Here is a 16371-nt window from a genome sequence, read left to right on the forward strand (position 1 = left end):
TCATAGACATTTTCGTCATAATAACTTTTGATTGGACCTAGTGCCAAAAAATAATAAGATTAGTAGATATGTTTTCATTCGATTTGGTTGAATTCTGTATAGGTCCAATCGAATCAAATCAAACTAATTATGGTTCAGTTCAAGTTTACACTTTTTTTTATACAAATTTATAAATAAACCCAATTCTAGACATGTATTTATAAAAAAGGAAAATTAGGTATTAGACATAATTAAGTTTACTAATTAGGAAGTGAGATATTAGGTATTTTAGTTTGGGTTTTAATACTCAATAAAAATAGCTATTTTAGATTAGGCCCAAGGCTGCCCAGATTCGTTGGGCTTTAAAAATGTCAAATAAAAGACAATTCTACCCTTTTCTCTTAAAAAGCCTGCTCATCCAGAACCTACAAATTAAATGACGCTTTTGCCTCTCAACGCTTAAACGACGCACGAGTTCTTCTCTTCGCTCGCTTTCTTCTTCGCTTCAGAGTGGGTTCGCCATTGGAGCTCAATTTTCTTGTAGGTTTTGCTTTTATTTTCTTCGCTTTTTCGCCTTCCTTTTCGCCACGCTTCGCTCGATTTTCATCTTTGCGCCAATGACCGCTTTGGGTGATTTCTGTTCTCTTTAGTTCGGGTATTTCGAGCTGTTTTGTGGCTCGATTTTGCGCGCGATCTTGTGGCGTTCAATGCTAAACCCTATATTCTTCGTTGATCGATTTGATTTTAAATTCTTTGCCGCTTGGTTGTGGAGATTTTTGGCAGTCCTAAGTTTTGAGGTATGAGTACTTTAGAACCTGTTTTCGATTATGTCGACTTGTATGTTTATGGAATTTAGTTTTAGTACTTTTATCGTGGTTTCCTTTTGGTTTCTATTCGAATTGTTTTGATTTTCTGTCATAAACTACATCTGTCATAGCTTGTTGAGACCAGAAACTGCAGTGCAGTTTCTTGTTCGATAATTCAATTTTAGAATAATTTTTGCAAGTATATTGGAATGTTACAACTGCTGACCTACTTAAATGTGATTTGATATTAGTTTTAGTACTTTGATTATGCCTTTACCTTTTGAGCAGCAGTGCAGATTTTGACCAGAAACTGCAGTGCAGTTTCTTGTTCGAGACCAGAAACTGCAGGCGTTTCTTGTTCGATAATTCAATTTCAGAATAATTTTTGCAAGTATATTGGAATGTTACAACTGCTGACCTACTTAAATGTGATTTGATATTAGTTTTAGTACTTTGATTATGCCTTTACCTTTTGAGCAGCAGGCAGATTTTGACCAAAACTGCAGGCTTGTTGAGACTAAATCGCAGCAGCTTTCTTGTTCGATAATTCAATTTCAGAATAATTTTTGCAAGTATATTGGAATGTTACAACTGCTGACCTACTTAAATGTGTTTTGATATTAGTTTTAGTACTTTGGCAGAAACTGCATTGCAGTTTCTTGTTTCATAATTCGATTTCAGACTAATATTTGGAAGTCTATTGGAATTTTACAACTGCTCATGTACATTATTTACTGATTTAAATTGTTTTCTGTTTTTGTTTGTTGTTTTGTTTGCATTTTCAAGGCTAATGGAGGTGTGTGTCATTGCCAAGTGCACATATAAGTCGGAAACCATTATGTTTTCAGTTTCATCAGAGTCATCCATGGTTGATATTTTGAAGACTTTGTGTCTAAGGTTTAAGGGTTTGCAGTTGGGTTGTTTTACGTTACGGTATTCGCTGCCCAGTTATCCGAGTTGTTTTCTAGAAACGGATAGCGATTTGGACATGATGAGGTCATTTTTGTTTGTATCAAATGAGAAGAGTGTTGATATTTTAGTGAAGGATTTATGCGGGAGCAGTGAATATAGTGGTGATTTTTGTGCAAATAAGGAGTTGATAGCATGTGAAAAGGGCGAGTCGTCGTGTTCTAATCTTGTCGAAGACAGAAATGAATTTTGGGCAGGTCGAAGAGAGCAAGTGCTAAGCCTTTGTTGTCGAATGAGTGGGAGACGTACATACATCATGTAGGGCAGAAGTTTGACGGTGGTGCAGAGGAGTTCCGTTTGAAATTGTGCAAGTACGCTCTTGAAGTAGGATTTAATTTTTATATGCCGGCAATGACAAGAAGCGGGTGGTTGCTATTTGTTCGAATAAGAAATTGGAGGGTTGTAGTTGGCGTGTTTATGCTTCTCGTTGTGAAGCTACTTTGGTCGCTTTGTAATTCGGACATTAAATAATGTGCATACATGTGTGGGTCGGATACGGAATCAAAGAGTAAGATGATGAAGTCTCGTGTGGTGTCCTCCCTCATTGTGGACAGAATTGCAAAACCAGAGTGAAGCCAGTTGAGATTATACACGAGTTCAAAGATTATTATGGTATAGACATTTCATACTACCATGCATGGTTTGGCAAAGAGTTAGCTAAATTGAACGTTCACGGTGATGAGTCGAAGTCCTTCAACGAGTTAGTGTGGTATGCGGACGCCGTAAAGGAAACTAACCCTGGTTCTCTCTGCACTCTTGAATGTGAAGCTGGAATTAATCGCTTTAGACGGTTTTTGTGTCGTTTAGCGGTTGCATTGCTGGATTTCAATATTGCATACCCTTGTTGTTCGTTGATGCTACGTTTTTGAAGAGCAAGTACAAGGGGCAGCTTCTCGTGCTTCCGGAAAGAATGGAAATCAAGGTATGGTTCTTAATGTATTGCGATTCCATTTGTTGCAATTTTTAGCGAGTAAACGCATTGCAGTTTCTTGTTTCATAATTCGATTTTCTTAGTAATTTTTTTATGTCTGTGGGAATGTTGCAACTGCTCATGAACTTAAATGTGTTTTAAATTTAGTTTTAGTACTTGGATCATGGTTTTGCCTTTTGGTTTCCTTTCAAATTTGAGCAGATTTGTTTTCAAAAACTGCACTGCAATTTCCCTTTTTTGCTTATACTTGTGCTCTTGGTTTTGTTTTGCAGGGTTTTATCCTCTAGCTTTTGGAGTTGTTGATTCTGAGACAGAGGAGAATTGGACTTGGTTTCTTCAACATTTGGCTTCTATTTTGCTACCGATGGGGAGAGTGGTGACCTTTTTGGATCGCAATCAAGGTTTGTTAAATGCAACGGGGTTTGTGTTTCCTGGATGGCCTCATTCTTCACTTTACTATCACCTCAAACAGAATTTGATATCAAGTACCCGAAGTCAGGTTATGGGAAATTGCTCCAGGATCGTGTTATCAATTTATTTAGTAGGTGCGCATATACTGTTACAGAGGAAGAGTTTACGGTAGCAATGGAGGAGTTGGTGATTGTTGGGAGTTCGAAAGTGAAGACATTTATATCTGATTTGTCTAGAGATCACTATGCGAACGCATATTTCAAAGGAATGCGGTATGGGGAGATGGCAAATAGTTTAGCGGAGTCATTTAATAATTGGGTTGGTGTGTTTGAGATTTGCTTGCTACCTTTGATAGAAGGGATTCGTGAAATTGATGGTATTGAATTCTCAGACAGAATTGAAGCGGAGAAGTGGACAACAATTTTGTGTCCGGAGATGGAAACTAGACTGTGGGAAAATGCGGAGGCCGGTAGGACTTGGGTAGTTCGTCGTTCTAGTTTCACTGTTTTTGAAGTATTTGCTGATTATTCTGTGATGGTTGATCTTGAGCAAAGGACTTGTTCTTGCCGTCTTTGGCAATTGACGGGTTTCCTTGCACGCATGCGGTAGCTGCAATTCTAGCAAAGAAAGATTCAATTTATGATTACGTGGAGTGTTACTATAGGACTGACTTCTTTCGAAAAGCCTATGAGAGTCCTATTTTTCCTATTCCAGATATTGGGAAAGGCTTGGGCAGCACCAGTTTTGCTGGATTTGTGCTTCCGCCAATTACAAAGAGGCCAGCCTGAAGACCACCAACAAAGAGGATCAAAGCTTTTGGTGAATTTAAAAGGCCATTGAAATGCAGTCGGTGTAGTGTTACTGGGCATAATAGGAAGACTTGCAAGGCTGTGATATGAACATTACTTCTCGTTGACGATTGCTTACGTTAGATATGGTTTAGTGAATGTATAGTCAGTTTCTGCATTGCAGTTTTAGTTGCTTTTAATTGGCTACACAGCTTCTAATTGGATATTATGATTGTTTTTTGAAGTTAATGAAAATTATACAATTGTTTCATGAGTGGATATTCGTTTTTGACTGCCATTGAATGCTTGTTTTCGATTTGAGCAGATTTGTTGCAAATCGCACTAGCTGCTTATTTGTTGCAGATTTTGAACAGAACTTGTCCCATAATTCAATTTCAGAATATTTTTTGCTAGTCTATGTTGTGATTTGATATTAGTTTTAGTACTTTGATTATGCCTTTACCTTTTGAGCAAGAAGGTGCAGATTTGACGTAAATCGCAGCATTTCTTGTCGATATTTCAATTTCAGTAATAATTTTTGCAAGTATATTGGAATGTTACAACTGCTGACCTACTTAAATGTGTTTTGATATTAGTTTTAGTACTTTGATTATGCCTTTACCTTTCGAGCAAGCAGTGCAGATTTTGACCAGCGGTCAGCTTTCTTGTTGAGACCAGTAACTGCAGCGTTTCTTGTTCGATAATTCAATTTCAGAATAATTTTTGCAAGTATATTGGAATGTTACAACTGCTGACCTACTTAAATGTGATTTGATATTAGTTTTAGTACTTTGATTATGCCTTTACCTTTTGAGCAGCAGTGCAGATTTTGACCAGAAACTCAGATTTTCTTGTTCGAGACGAAATGCAGCGCAGTTTCTTGTTCGATAATTCAATTTCAGAATAATTTTTGCAAGTATATTGGAATGTTACAACTGCTGACCTACTTAAATGTGATTTGATATTAGTTTTAGTACTTTGATTATGCCTTTACCTTTTGAGCAAGAAGGTGATTTTGACGAGCTATGAGCGGTTTCTTGTTCGAGACTGAATCGCAGCCACAGCTTTCTTATTCGATATTTCAATTGAATAATTGTTCGAGACCAGAAATGACCGCAGCTTTTAATTTGTTGCAGATTTGACCAGAAAATTCAAAGTGCAGTTTGTTGTTTCCCTTTCGCTTTTGTTGCATCCTGCTTCCAAGATTATATTACAGTTTATATGTATAGGAAATATGTTCTTATATACCATAACTAGAAATATTTACAAACATCCACAAGAATTAAGATACATATTGTCTTGAGTTAACGAAAGGCAAATCACTAGAGACGATTAATTACACAGTGTTTGTGGTGTAGGAGTTTTGTGACATATTGTGCTCGATATTCATTCATGAAATTCTTGTCCACATTTTTTGGAATGGGCTGTCCTTGTGCTATTTTATCCATGTAGAACATGACGAACATGCCGCAATCCAACCTCGCAAATGAATCGAGATTAGCTTTTGGTTTTGAATGATTTCAAATTGTAATGAATGGTTGAGTAGACACAATTCTTACGAAGACGAATTTTGTTGAGCACATTCTGTGTCATCCTCAAATGGAAACGATATGGATTTTGCAGAATCCAATTTAGAGTGAGTTCTTCATTTGGGGACAAATCAACCTGTGTCAGTGTAGGGGGCCTTCTTTTTGCTTCACAAGTTTTGGTATTGTTTTAGTTTCTAAGAACTCTTGTGCTTGTGGTCTGATATATTCTAGCCACCCTTCCACAATATTAACCTGTTTAAAGAAGAAGAAAAAAAGAGAAAAAGAAATGGTAATCAGTGCATTGCATATTATAGTTTTGGTCTGAAATTAAGCGATGCATTATAATATGAAACTGCATTGCAGTTTCTGTTTGTGTTTATGCTGAGAAATTAAGACAGTTTCATTCCACTTACAAAATTTTGAGCAATGTCAATACACCTTTCTTCTTTTCTAGATCCCAACGATCTAAGTGGATTGTAGTGTCTCCACTTTCGTTCCATTTTGTGAAATGTGAGAAGTGTAAAGTGGAACTCAGAACTTGAAATGATCGGGAAGAAGAGAACATTGCATTTCCCGAGTTTTTCAAGTAAGTGTTCATACAGGGCCCTATGCCAATTTGGTTCTAGAAAGGTTTGCATGTAAGCCTGCCATCATTGAATGGCAATTTGTTAGTATATATTTTTCGAAAACTGCAGTGCCGTGTCTGTTTAAACAACTTTGAATTTTCAAAATAATTCTTACCCAAGTCCATGTAGACATGTACTGTGGACTATCTGTCTGCATGGGCCCTATTTTCTCCTCCTCTATTTGGATATAGGCCTCAATAACTTTGTTTCACATTGATTGGAGAAAAATGGAATTATTAACGGGTAATATAGGTAGCACAAATAAAAAATGCAGTGCAGTGTGTGTTATAGAATTAGTATTTTATACTTACGTTTTGTGACAGTTCCAGTCCCATACAATATCTTTGATATCATGGTTTGTCACTTTCTCATTATCGAGTCACTTAAAAGCTATCACTGCGGATTCGAATACATGAAATTCACAAGATTAGTTTTAGTTTATTGTAATTAAAAGATGAAAGAGTTGTTCTTTTGGAATAGAGATATTACCTAGGTTGAGTACTTAAGTAGTATTCTTGAATTATGTCCCTGTCCTCCTTTGGAATTTTCTGCCAAACCCTCTTTTGACCCCATCCTAGTTTTTTCTTTGTTGGCTTTTTTTTTCCTTCATCTTCATCATTTGATTCTTGCATACCTACAGGTATTGAATCATGAAGGCTCCTTCCTTTTGGGGGATCAGGAATTGGATTTGTGGCATCGGGCTGAGATGCCTCTTGTGTTAACTGCAGATTGAAAGGAAACTAATTAGAAACTACATTTGATAAAGCAGTAAACTGCAATGCATTTCGTTTCTGTAAAGCGAAACCGCAATGCGATTTCGTTTAGAAAGCGAAAGCTGCAATGCGCTGTCAGAAGCGTAAATTTCGAATGCGCTTTCTATTTGTCGCAATGCAAAAAAAAGCAGCAGCTTGAACTGCAGTAATTGCATACCACCTTCTGATTTTGAGGATCCTCTTGTGTTGATTGCTCCTCGGAAGAGATAATCTTGAATTGTGGTAGTTCTTCATCATCCTTTTTTGCCTTCTTTTTTGGTTTCTTATTTTTTTCGTACACATAGCAAGATGCTTGAAACCTCTTTCTTTCTCTATTCTTCAGCCTTAGTACTCTTGAAGGAACATCAGGTTTTGGAGCATCTTGCTTCTTCTCTTCTTCTTTCTCTTCTTGTTGCTTCTCTTCTTCTTTCTTGTCTTCTTCTTTCTCTTCCTCTTCTTCTTCTTGCTCTTCAACTGGTTGTGTTGGTTGTGTTGTAAGTGATCCATCTCCATTTCAAAGGCTGTTGGGTCCGAGAACAAGCTTTCAATTTCTACCTTGTACTTTTCTTCAATCTCCTTTTTCTTGGCAATCTTCTCCTTGTCAATACAAGTTTCCTTGCCTTCCAATTCTGCAATCCTCCTTTTTAGATTTTGTATTTCAAGGAATCAGTAGATTCCACTGTCATGGTGGCAATCAAATATTCTTCATTATCTAATTTCTCGTATGTTGCCAACTTCGCTTCCAACTCCTTTGATCTCTTTTCTCCTTGGATAAATATATCCCACAATTCCTTCATTTTCTTCTCACCGTCTTCATTTATTTCATCCTTCCACAGTTGTAATCTTTCTGGGCAAATGAAGGTAGGATCTTGACGTTGGCGACAGTTGATTTCGTCTGTCATGGACTTCACCAAGAGGTCTTGAATTGCAAGAGGTTCATTTCAGCTTCATTCTCAAACATTTTCTTCTTTCCATCCTCTTTTAATTCTGGAGTTTGATCAGCATTATCAGGTTTTCCTTGGTCTTCTGCTTCCTCTGCTTCTCTTTGTTGTCCTTCATCTTCTTTTTCTTTTTTCTGCATATTGAACGGAAACTAATTAGAAACTGCACTGCATTGGAGGAAATGGAAACCGCAATGCATAATTCTTTGTTTAGAGATTCTTATACCTTGTCAAGAGGGACTCCCTCTTCTCTAGTAGTTTTTCTCCTTTTATATGCTTTCAAAATACCCTGTACAATGAGATTGAATGATTCAAAAACTGCATTGGATAAAATACAAACTGCAATGTAGAAAACACAAACTGCAATGCACTGTATACAGATTTTAATTACCTTGTCAGTGTCTTCCTCTTCCCCGGTAGTTTTTCGCTTTTAGGAGTTTTAAAATACCTGTATAATGAGAATGATTTAGCATGGATTCACATTCAAGATACATTAAAGTAGAACATGCGATAAATTGCATACCTCGATGTCATTCAAGTCCTTTATTTGGTTGAATCTTGTGTGGAGTTCCACAAGACTCCATTTAAGAATGGCAGGAGTTTCTTTCTCCTTGCCCAGATTGGTTGTATTATGTTTGTCCTCTCACACAGTAGAAACTGCACAGTTCAAAAACAAGATATATCATAAAACAGAAACTACGTAAGAACATGGCGTGAAATGAGCAACATTCAAAAGAAACTGCAATGCGTTTGTCTTTCACTAAAATGCAAAAAAGAGAATACACCAGAAAATATGCATCAACTTGACATGAAATTGAAAGATCAGATAGCCAAAACAAGAACTGCAAAACATAATGAAACTACAAAAACATGGGTGAAATGAGAAATATTCAAGAAGTACAAACTGCAATGCAATTTGTAGAAATCGTCTGAAACTGCTGTCAATTTAGTAGTAAGCTGCAATGATTTGTGGTAGAAACTGCAATGCAGTTTGTCTTTCACTAAAATGCAAAAAAGAGAATACACCAGAAAATATGCATCAACTTGACATGAAATTGAAAGATCAGCATAGCCAAAACAAGAACTGCAAAACATAAACATGAAATTGAAAGATATATCATAAATTAGGTTGGAAACTGCTTAGGATAAAACAGAAACTGCATTGAACTAAAGGAAAACTGCATTGCCTAAAACTCAAAATGCATTGCATAAGCCACTGTTTACTTACCAATATTAGGATAATGCAACCCGAAACAGCTCCTATAGAGCCTTCTCCACCCTTCTTTGCTTTTGCTTTTGCTTTTGCGACCAAGGATTCATTCATGTAGGCTGAAACAGCTCTTGCCCAAGAATAGCATGAAAGTGTGTCTAGATTCACACAATGCTCAAATACTTTCCAATGCAAAGTTGATGAAGCGTTGGCAAAAAGGAATGTCATGCAGAGGTGAACCAATACTAGGCTGACCACCTCCTTGTCGTAGTCAACTTCTTCTTCTTCTTCTTCTTCTTCTTCTTCTTCAGCTTCTTTCTTTTCTTTTCCTTTCTTTGTTTTCTTCTTTTCCTCTGCCTTGGCCTTTTCTTTCTTCGGTTGGTTTGCCAAGGAAATTGTCTTTAGTAATTCTTCTTCTACCTTATTTTTTGATGGTTTTCCCTTTAATCCGAAGTGCCTTATTCTGAAGGTAGAAGTGTACTTATCATTGACAAGTTGGACGGATTTTCCTTCATTTGGCAGTCCTAGAATCTGACTCACAGCATTGCCTGTGATCTTGAATGCTTCGGTGCCAAAGTTGAAGGACTTTGTATCTGGATCAAACTTCTTGAGCAGCTGAACTAAGTCAAGGTCTGACTTATTCATGTTATTCATGTCAATCCTTCGGTTGTAAAACACCTCAATCAAGTTCCAAAATGGGGTGTTCTTGAGAAGCTTCTTCTGCCTTTCATTGAGCTTGTCTTTTACATCCGTAATGATGCTGTTGAAAGCGTTGCAATTGCACCGAAATTGGACATAGTCTGGGTGCTTTGCTTTCCGATCATAGTTTGGCTTTGACTTTGGCTTTGGTTTACTCTTTTGAGCCATCATTTTGAATCTTCGCTTTGGTTGGTTTTGAGCTTCCTCCTTTTGTGGTGACATTTCTTGTGCCATTTGTGATCTGCAACAAGAAGGGATGAAAATACTATTAGGACAAGTAGAGATAAACTACAAGCAAACAAATCAAAATGTTTGTAGAAATCGCCTGCTGATTTGTCTTTCACTAAAATGCAAAAAGAGAATACACGAAAATATGCATCAACTTGACATGAAATTGAAAGAAGAGCATAGCAAAACAAGAACTGCAAAACATAACAGAAACTACAGAAGAACATGGCGTGAAATGAGCAACATTCAAGAATAGAATCGAATGCATTTGTGGTAGAAATCGCAATGCATTTGTCTTTCACTAAAATGCAAAAAGAGAATACACAGAAAATATGCATCAACTTGACATGAAATTGAAAGAAGAGCATAGCCAAAACAAGAACTGCAAAACATAATGAAACTACAGAAGAACATGGCGTGAAATGAGCAACATTCAAGAAGCCTGAAGCAATGCGGTTTGTAGTAGCAATGCAGAAATTTGTGGTAGAAACTGCAATGCAGTTTGTCTTTCACTAAAATGCAAAAAAGAGAATACAAGAAAATATGCATCAACTTGACATGAAATTGAAAGAAGAGCATAGCCAAAACAAGAACTGCAAAACATAACAGTAAACTAAGAAGAACATGGCGTGAAATGAGCAACATTCAAGAAAAAATGCAGTTTGTAGTAAAGCTAATGCAGTTTGTGGTAGAACTGCAATGCAGTTTGGTAGAAACTGCAATGCGCTTTGTCTTTCACTAAAATGCAAAAAGAGAATACACCAGAAAATATGCATCAACTTGACATGAAATTGAAAGAAGAGCATAGCCAAAACAAGAACTGCAAAACATAACAGAAACTACGAAGAACATGGCGTGAAATAGCAACATTCAAGAAACCTGAATCGCAATTTTGTGGTAAGCACCAATCTGGTGGTAAGCGCAACTGGTTTGTCTTTCACTAAAATGCAAAAAGAAATACACAGAAAATATGCATCAACTTGACATGAAATTGAAAGAAGAGCATAGCCAAAACAAGAACTGCAAAACATAATGAAACTACGAGAAGAACATGGCTAAATGAGCAACATTCAAGAAGCCTGTAAAGCAATGCAGTTTGTGTTCACTAATCTGATTTGTCTTTCAGCAATGCAAAAACAAAATGTACCAGAAAATATGCATAAACTTGACATGAAATTGAAAGATCAGCATAGCCAAAACAAGAACTACAAAGCTGCAGGTAGAATGATTCAAAACAAGAACTACAAAACTACAGAACAACATGACGTGAAATGGAAAGAAGTATAAATAATTTAGCAGAAACTACAATGCAGTTTCTGTTTTGTTCAGTGCAGAAAACAGTTTTGATGCTCTTTTTCTTTCTTTTGTAATTTTTCGGTTTTTAGAGGTTTTCAAACCAAAACTAAACCCAAAACCTAAACTACATTGCAGAATGATGAATGAACAGTAAGTAAAATTTCAGAACCCTAGAATCGAAGGCAAATTTATGTTAGGGGTCATTTTCTTACGATTTTTCCCCAAGAGAGTGCTAAACCCTTCAATAAGTAAATAGTTGGCCGGTCGCCGCTTCGTCGCCGCCGCTTCGCCGCTTTCAGATTTTGGGGGAATAGGTTGGAACTGCTGAAAGAGAGAATGAAGAATCGGCTTCGATCGTTGGTGGTCTTCGATGATGGTCGCACGAATGGGTTGGTGGTCTTCGATGATCGTTGGTGGTCTGGAGGTTTCTGGAGGTGAAGTTGCGAGGTTTCGGAGGAGAAGTTGAAACGTCGCGCGAAAGGGTTGTGATTCAATTTTGGTTTCGGTTGATGTCGTTTTGGTTCAGTTTTGGCTTGATGTCGTTTTTCAATTTTGGTTTAAAACTAAATACTGAAAATGGCATATGTTGTAATTTTCATATTTTGTAATGGTATTTTTGTTACATTTTGTTTTTTTGCCTTTTGCTAATTAGACTAAATTGTATTTCTTTCTACTAAATTAGTAAACTATATTATGCTTTAAAACTAAAGCTCCCTTTTATAAAAAAACCCAAGTACTATTTAAACATAGAAACACCCAAAATCAACCACAAAGTCAACTTTTTGGGTGTGTTTATAAATGGGTTTTGAGTGTGTGTAATGATGGGTTTTGGGTGTGTTTATATGTTTAAATAGTGCTTGGGTTTTTTTATAATTTCAACCCTCATTTTGGGTGTTTTAGTGAAACTCCCTTTTTTTTATTGTTAAAATCGAACCAAACTAGTCAGACTAGTTTATTTTGGCTGGTTTGAACAATTCGACTGGTTTTGTCTTGGCCCCACCTCAAATTAAATGCATTTTCAGTTTTATATTTGTCGGAGTGGAAATTTCGTATCCTCCAACAAACATTCGTCTAATCCATGCTTGAAATACTATATTCACTTGCTAAAATAGAAAAATTGTTTTATAAAATTTGAAAGCCACGGCGGATTGTAAAAGTCTATTCTTACATGGTGGTCCAAAAATTAATATATTTTGACCCATTCTATTTTTTTTTTTTTTTCTGGTTCTAGCTCTCGTTTGACTATTTGAGATATCCAATTCAAAATTTCCATGATGAATCATGTTTTCTGGCTCTGCCCCTATTTCCAATAAGTAAAAGTATATTTACATCATGCAACATACATTTCTTTTTCTGTTGTCACATTTGCATGACAATGCACTTCATATATTGTAGGTTGTTAAGTTGATACATTTAATAATGATTGGTTAGAAATGGAGAACGAACTTTTAGTAAGTTTGAGATATTGGAGAAAACTGAGATTGATCGGATATATTTTAGATTCTTGTTGGTCTGGATATATATATTATGAATTTAAGATTATTGCTATCGTTGTCTTTCCAATGAATTGAAAATTACCTTTCAATGAACTTTCTTAGTTTGGAGATTCTTGAGAGACGATCTTGGATTCTTTATTAGGGTCCGTGCCTTGTTTTCCAGCATTTACCTCTTTGGAAAACCACTTTCCTTATTAGATTGAAGAACCCATCCTCTTCCTCCTCTGCTTCTAACCCAATTTCAAAACTCTTTCTTTGTTCTCTGTTTTCCAGACTCTCTTTTCATCGCTTTCTCTCTATGGTTCTCTGTTTTCATGGCTCCCTCTAGGCTTTATTGCTCTCCCACCACCCTATGAAGTTGATGATTGGAACAACCAATCAAGTTTGGGCAGCAAGGTCACTCATGTATTGTTCTAATCCTTATAAGTTTTGGGTTGCTAAATGTATTGTTCCAGAACGCTAATGTACCACAATTAGATATGTGCGATCCAGTTCAAAATTTGTAAGGGTTCGAGCGAATTGGGTAACTATGATATAGCTAGTCTAATAACAGTAAAATATGGGAGGATATATATCGCAATAAGAGAAAAATGTATTTTTTGGTGGATAGTTTTAAGTTTGGGTTGTAAATGAAAGAGAAGAAGAAGGATAATGAGGAAAGGAAAAAATTTCTCCGTAAAGGTGTAGTGGGAAATAAATGATTTTTTTCATCTCACAATTGCAGTTTTTTATAAGAGAATGTGAAAATATAAATGAAGAGAGAGAAAATAGAGTGGTGAATTTAATTAAAATTAATTTCAATTTATAATAATTTTAAAAAGAAAGAATTAGTTTAGATTTAATCACATGCATTGATAGTGGGTTAATCTAAAGATGTGAAATTTGTGCCAAAATTGTGTCAAAAACCCCACGGATCCGCCTCCATTATGATAGATAATATATATGGGTATGTTATAATAATAATAATAACATGTATATGCATGTATATATTGTCTACAACTACAATAAAACTATTGCCAATAATTTTGTTAGAAAAGTCTACAAAAGATTAAGCGAACGTATTTGATTTATATATGAATCAAAGTGCATGGTCCGCCACCCCGAATGGTCCTCAAGTGCCAAACTAACAAGCAAAGATGACTTTGTACATGTGAAAACACATGGTCTTATGTGTTTGAGTTTAGGGTCATATCCCATTCCAAATTGACATCCGATCTTGTAATTAAGACCTTACAAACTCTTACACAAATTCGAGAAAATTCTATACATGATCTCATTTGTTAATCATACGGTTATTATATGTGGTAAATATTAACATGATAAATGTGGGTTCTATTTTAAGGTTAGGATTTTCAGTTGTTTTACTTCCGAATTATGACCCTAATTGAACTCAACCCCCGAAATTAAAAAGTCAACCAATTTAGCACTTGAATTAATTAAAACAACCAATTTAGCCCTTACAGTTAAATTTTTCGAATTTCATCCACCATTGCAGCCATATGGACAGCAGAAAAGTATTAGGAAAAGTTTGGGGGCCTCTTGAGTTCCTCCCCTACAGAGCCACCTCTGTGGGTCAGTTTGACAAGTTACCGCTGATATTAGAAAAGTCCGCAATAATGCTATAGAAAATAAAAAGCCTACACGAGTTGGTGAGAAACCAAAAACAAATTCAAAGTTGGGTGCTTTGGCTCCATTATAAATACTACCCCAAGCCTGTTGTTTTATCACCCTGCCAAGCATTAAATCAAGAGAGCTATACAATCCCACATATTACCAATGAAGTTCACAAACCCTCGAGTCCTGCTTTTCATTCTCTCTGTCCTTTCACTCTCGATACCATGGACAACTGCAGGAACAGTTTCCATTGATCGCTTTCTCCAATGCCTCACAAAATATCCTCACCCTGCCCACACAATCCAAGGATCAATTTACACCCCTCAAAATAGCTCATTTCAATCTGTTTTGGTAGCACATATCAATAACCGCAGATATTCTACAGCTGCAACTCCAAAACCTCTGGCCATAATAGCCGCCAAGAATGAGTCCCATGTCCAAGCAACAGTGCTTTGTGCCAAACATCATGGGTTGCAAATTAAAATCCGAAGTGGCGGCCATGATTTCGAGGGTTTATCTTACACGTCGGATGTGCCCTTCGTCATTCTCGACATGTTTAATATTAACTCCATTGATGTTAATGTTGCGGATGAGAGCGCTTGGGTTCACTCTGGAGCTACTCTTGGAGAAGTTTATTATGCAATTGCTGCAAAAACCAACGTTTACGGCTTTCCTGCTGGGATTTGTCCAACGGTTGGTGCTGGTGGCCATTTTAGTGGCGGCGGCTATGGGTTTATGATGAGAAAGTATGGGCTTAGCATCGATAATATCGTGGATGCTAAGTTAGTTACTGCTAATGGTAGAATACTTGATAGAAAGTCAATGGGAGAGGACCTTTTCTGGGCCATCAGAGGAGGTGGTGGAGCTAGCTTCGGAGTTATTCTTTCATGGAAGCTCAAGCTGGTACCAGTTCCACCCAAAGTGACTGTGTTCAACCTTACCAGGACCATAGAGGAAGGTGTTACAGATTTGGTTTACAAGTGGCAAACTGTTGCACCCAAGCTGCCCAAAGAGGTCTTCCTCAGAGCACAGCCACAAGTGAAGAATATTGATACCAAGGGAAACAAGACTGTGGGAGTATCATTCATTGGCCATTTCTTGGGAACAAGTGACAAGGTTGTGGCATTGTTGAATGAGAGTTTCCCTGAACTGGGCTTACAACGAAAAAACTGCTATGAAGTGAGCTGGGTGGAATCCACTGTATTTTGGGCTGAAAGTCCTATTGGAACCCCCATAGAAATTCTTCTCAGCAAGCCAACTGAACCAGAGACCTTCTACAAAGGTAAGTCAGACTATGTGAAGGAACCAATTCCAAAACATGTTTTTGATTCCATATGGAAGAAGATGATTGAGATAGAGCACATTTGGTTGGATTGGAACCCTTATGGTGGAAGAATGAGTGAGATTTCCGAGTCAGCAACTCCATACCCTCACAGGGCCGGAAACCTATTTTTTGCTCTATACTATTCGTCGTGGTATGACGAAGGGATTGAGGCCACCAACAAGTACGTTCGCTTAACAAGAGAGTTGTATGACATGATGACACCATATGTCTCCAAGAATCCAAGAGAGGCCTTCCAAAACTACAGGGATCTCGACATCGGTGCGAACCAAGATAATAAGACTAACTTTGAAACTGCTACACTTTATGGAAGGAAGTACTTCAAAGGTAATTTTGATAGATTGGTGCGTGTGAAAACCATGGTCGATCCTCATAATTTTTTCAAGCATAAGCAAAGTATCCCTCCTCTTTAGAGAGAGATGTATACTATATGTTTATGTGATATCTGTAACGAATAAATTCCACCTCTAAGAGAGAGAGAGAGATAGAATAAGTGCGAGGTTAACATAAATCATCTTATGAGCTATGTGTCATGCTTGATGATGTTATTAATTTTACCAAAGTATTCATTTCATTTATTGTAAAAGAAAGCTTGTAGTCTACAATGACGATCTCATGTAGCCTCTACAATATGTAATCTTTTTTAAATTAGCATATATAAATAACAAGTCCTTCTCATATACAAATGAATCCTTCTGGTACATATTTTTTTTTGCAAACCTCCTTTTGGTACATTATCAATTGTAGGCTGGCC

The 16371-nt window shown here is 36.8% G+C and overlaps 1 protein-coding gene, 1 long non-coding RNA gene and 3 pseudogenes across 3 annotated transcripts; 2 read left to right on the plus strand and 3 right to left on the minus strand.

The window, feature by feature from the left end:
* The first annotated feature begins 3049 nt into the window (after positions 1–3049).
* On the plus strand, positions 3050–3995 carry LOC148918976 (uncharacterized; annotated as a pseudogene).
* Positions 3996–5121: 1126 nt separating this feature from the next.
* Positions 5122–5537, minus strand: LOC148918977 (uncharacterized). The gene is made up of 2 exons (XR_016125618.1): positions 5444–5537; positions 5122–5363 (listed from the first exon to the last, which is right to left on the minus strand). It is a non-coding gene; the product is annotated as an uncharacterized LOC148918977 (long non-coding RNA).
* A 979-nt stretch (positions 5538–6516) lies between these two features.
* On the minus strand, positions 6517–7693 carry LOC148918978 (uncharacterized; annotated as a pseudogene).
* Positions 7694–8043: 350 nt separating this feature from the next.
* LOC148918979 (uncharacterized) lies at positions 8044–9921 on the minus strand. The gene is made up of 4 exons (XM_089048751.1): positions 8961–9921; positions 8382–8389; positions 8124–8180; positions 8044–8050 (listed from the first exon to the last, which is right to left on the minus strand). The coding sequence occupies exons 1-4, from the start codon at positions 9873–9875 to the stop codon at positions 8044–8046; spliced, it is 987 nt and encodes a 328-aa protein (XP_088904877.1). The 5' UTR covers positions 9876–9921.
* Positions 9922–14400: 4479 nt separating this feature from the next.
* Positions 14401–16235, plus strand: LOC103326620 (berberine bridge enzyme-like 17 pseudogene; annotated as a pseudogene). The gene has a single exon (XR_016125718.1). The product of XR_016125718.1 is annotated as a berberine bridge enzyme-like 17 pseudogene (transcript).
* The last annotated feature ends 136 nt before the right edge of the window (positions 16236–16371 follow it).

The sequence above is a fragment of the Prunus mume genome, linkage group LG3, assembly GCF_029339155.1.
Source record: "Prunus mume cultivar Tortuosa linkage group LG3, ASM2933915v1, whole genome shotgun sequence".
NCBI classification, from domain to species: Eukaryota; Viridiplantae; Streptophyta; class Magnoliopsida; order Rosales; family Rosaceae; genus Prunus; species Prunus mume.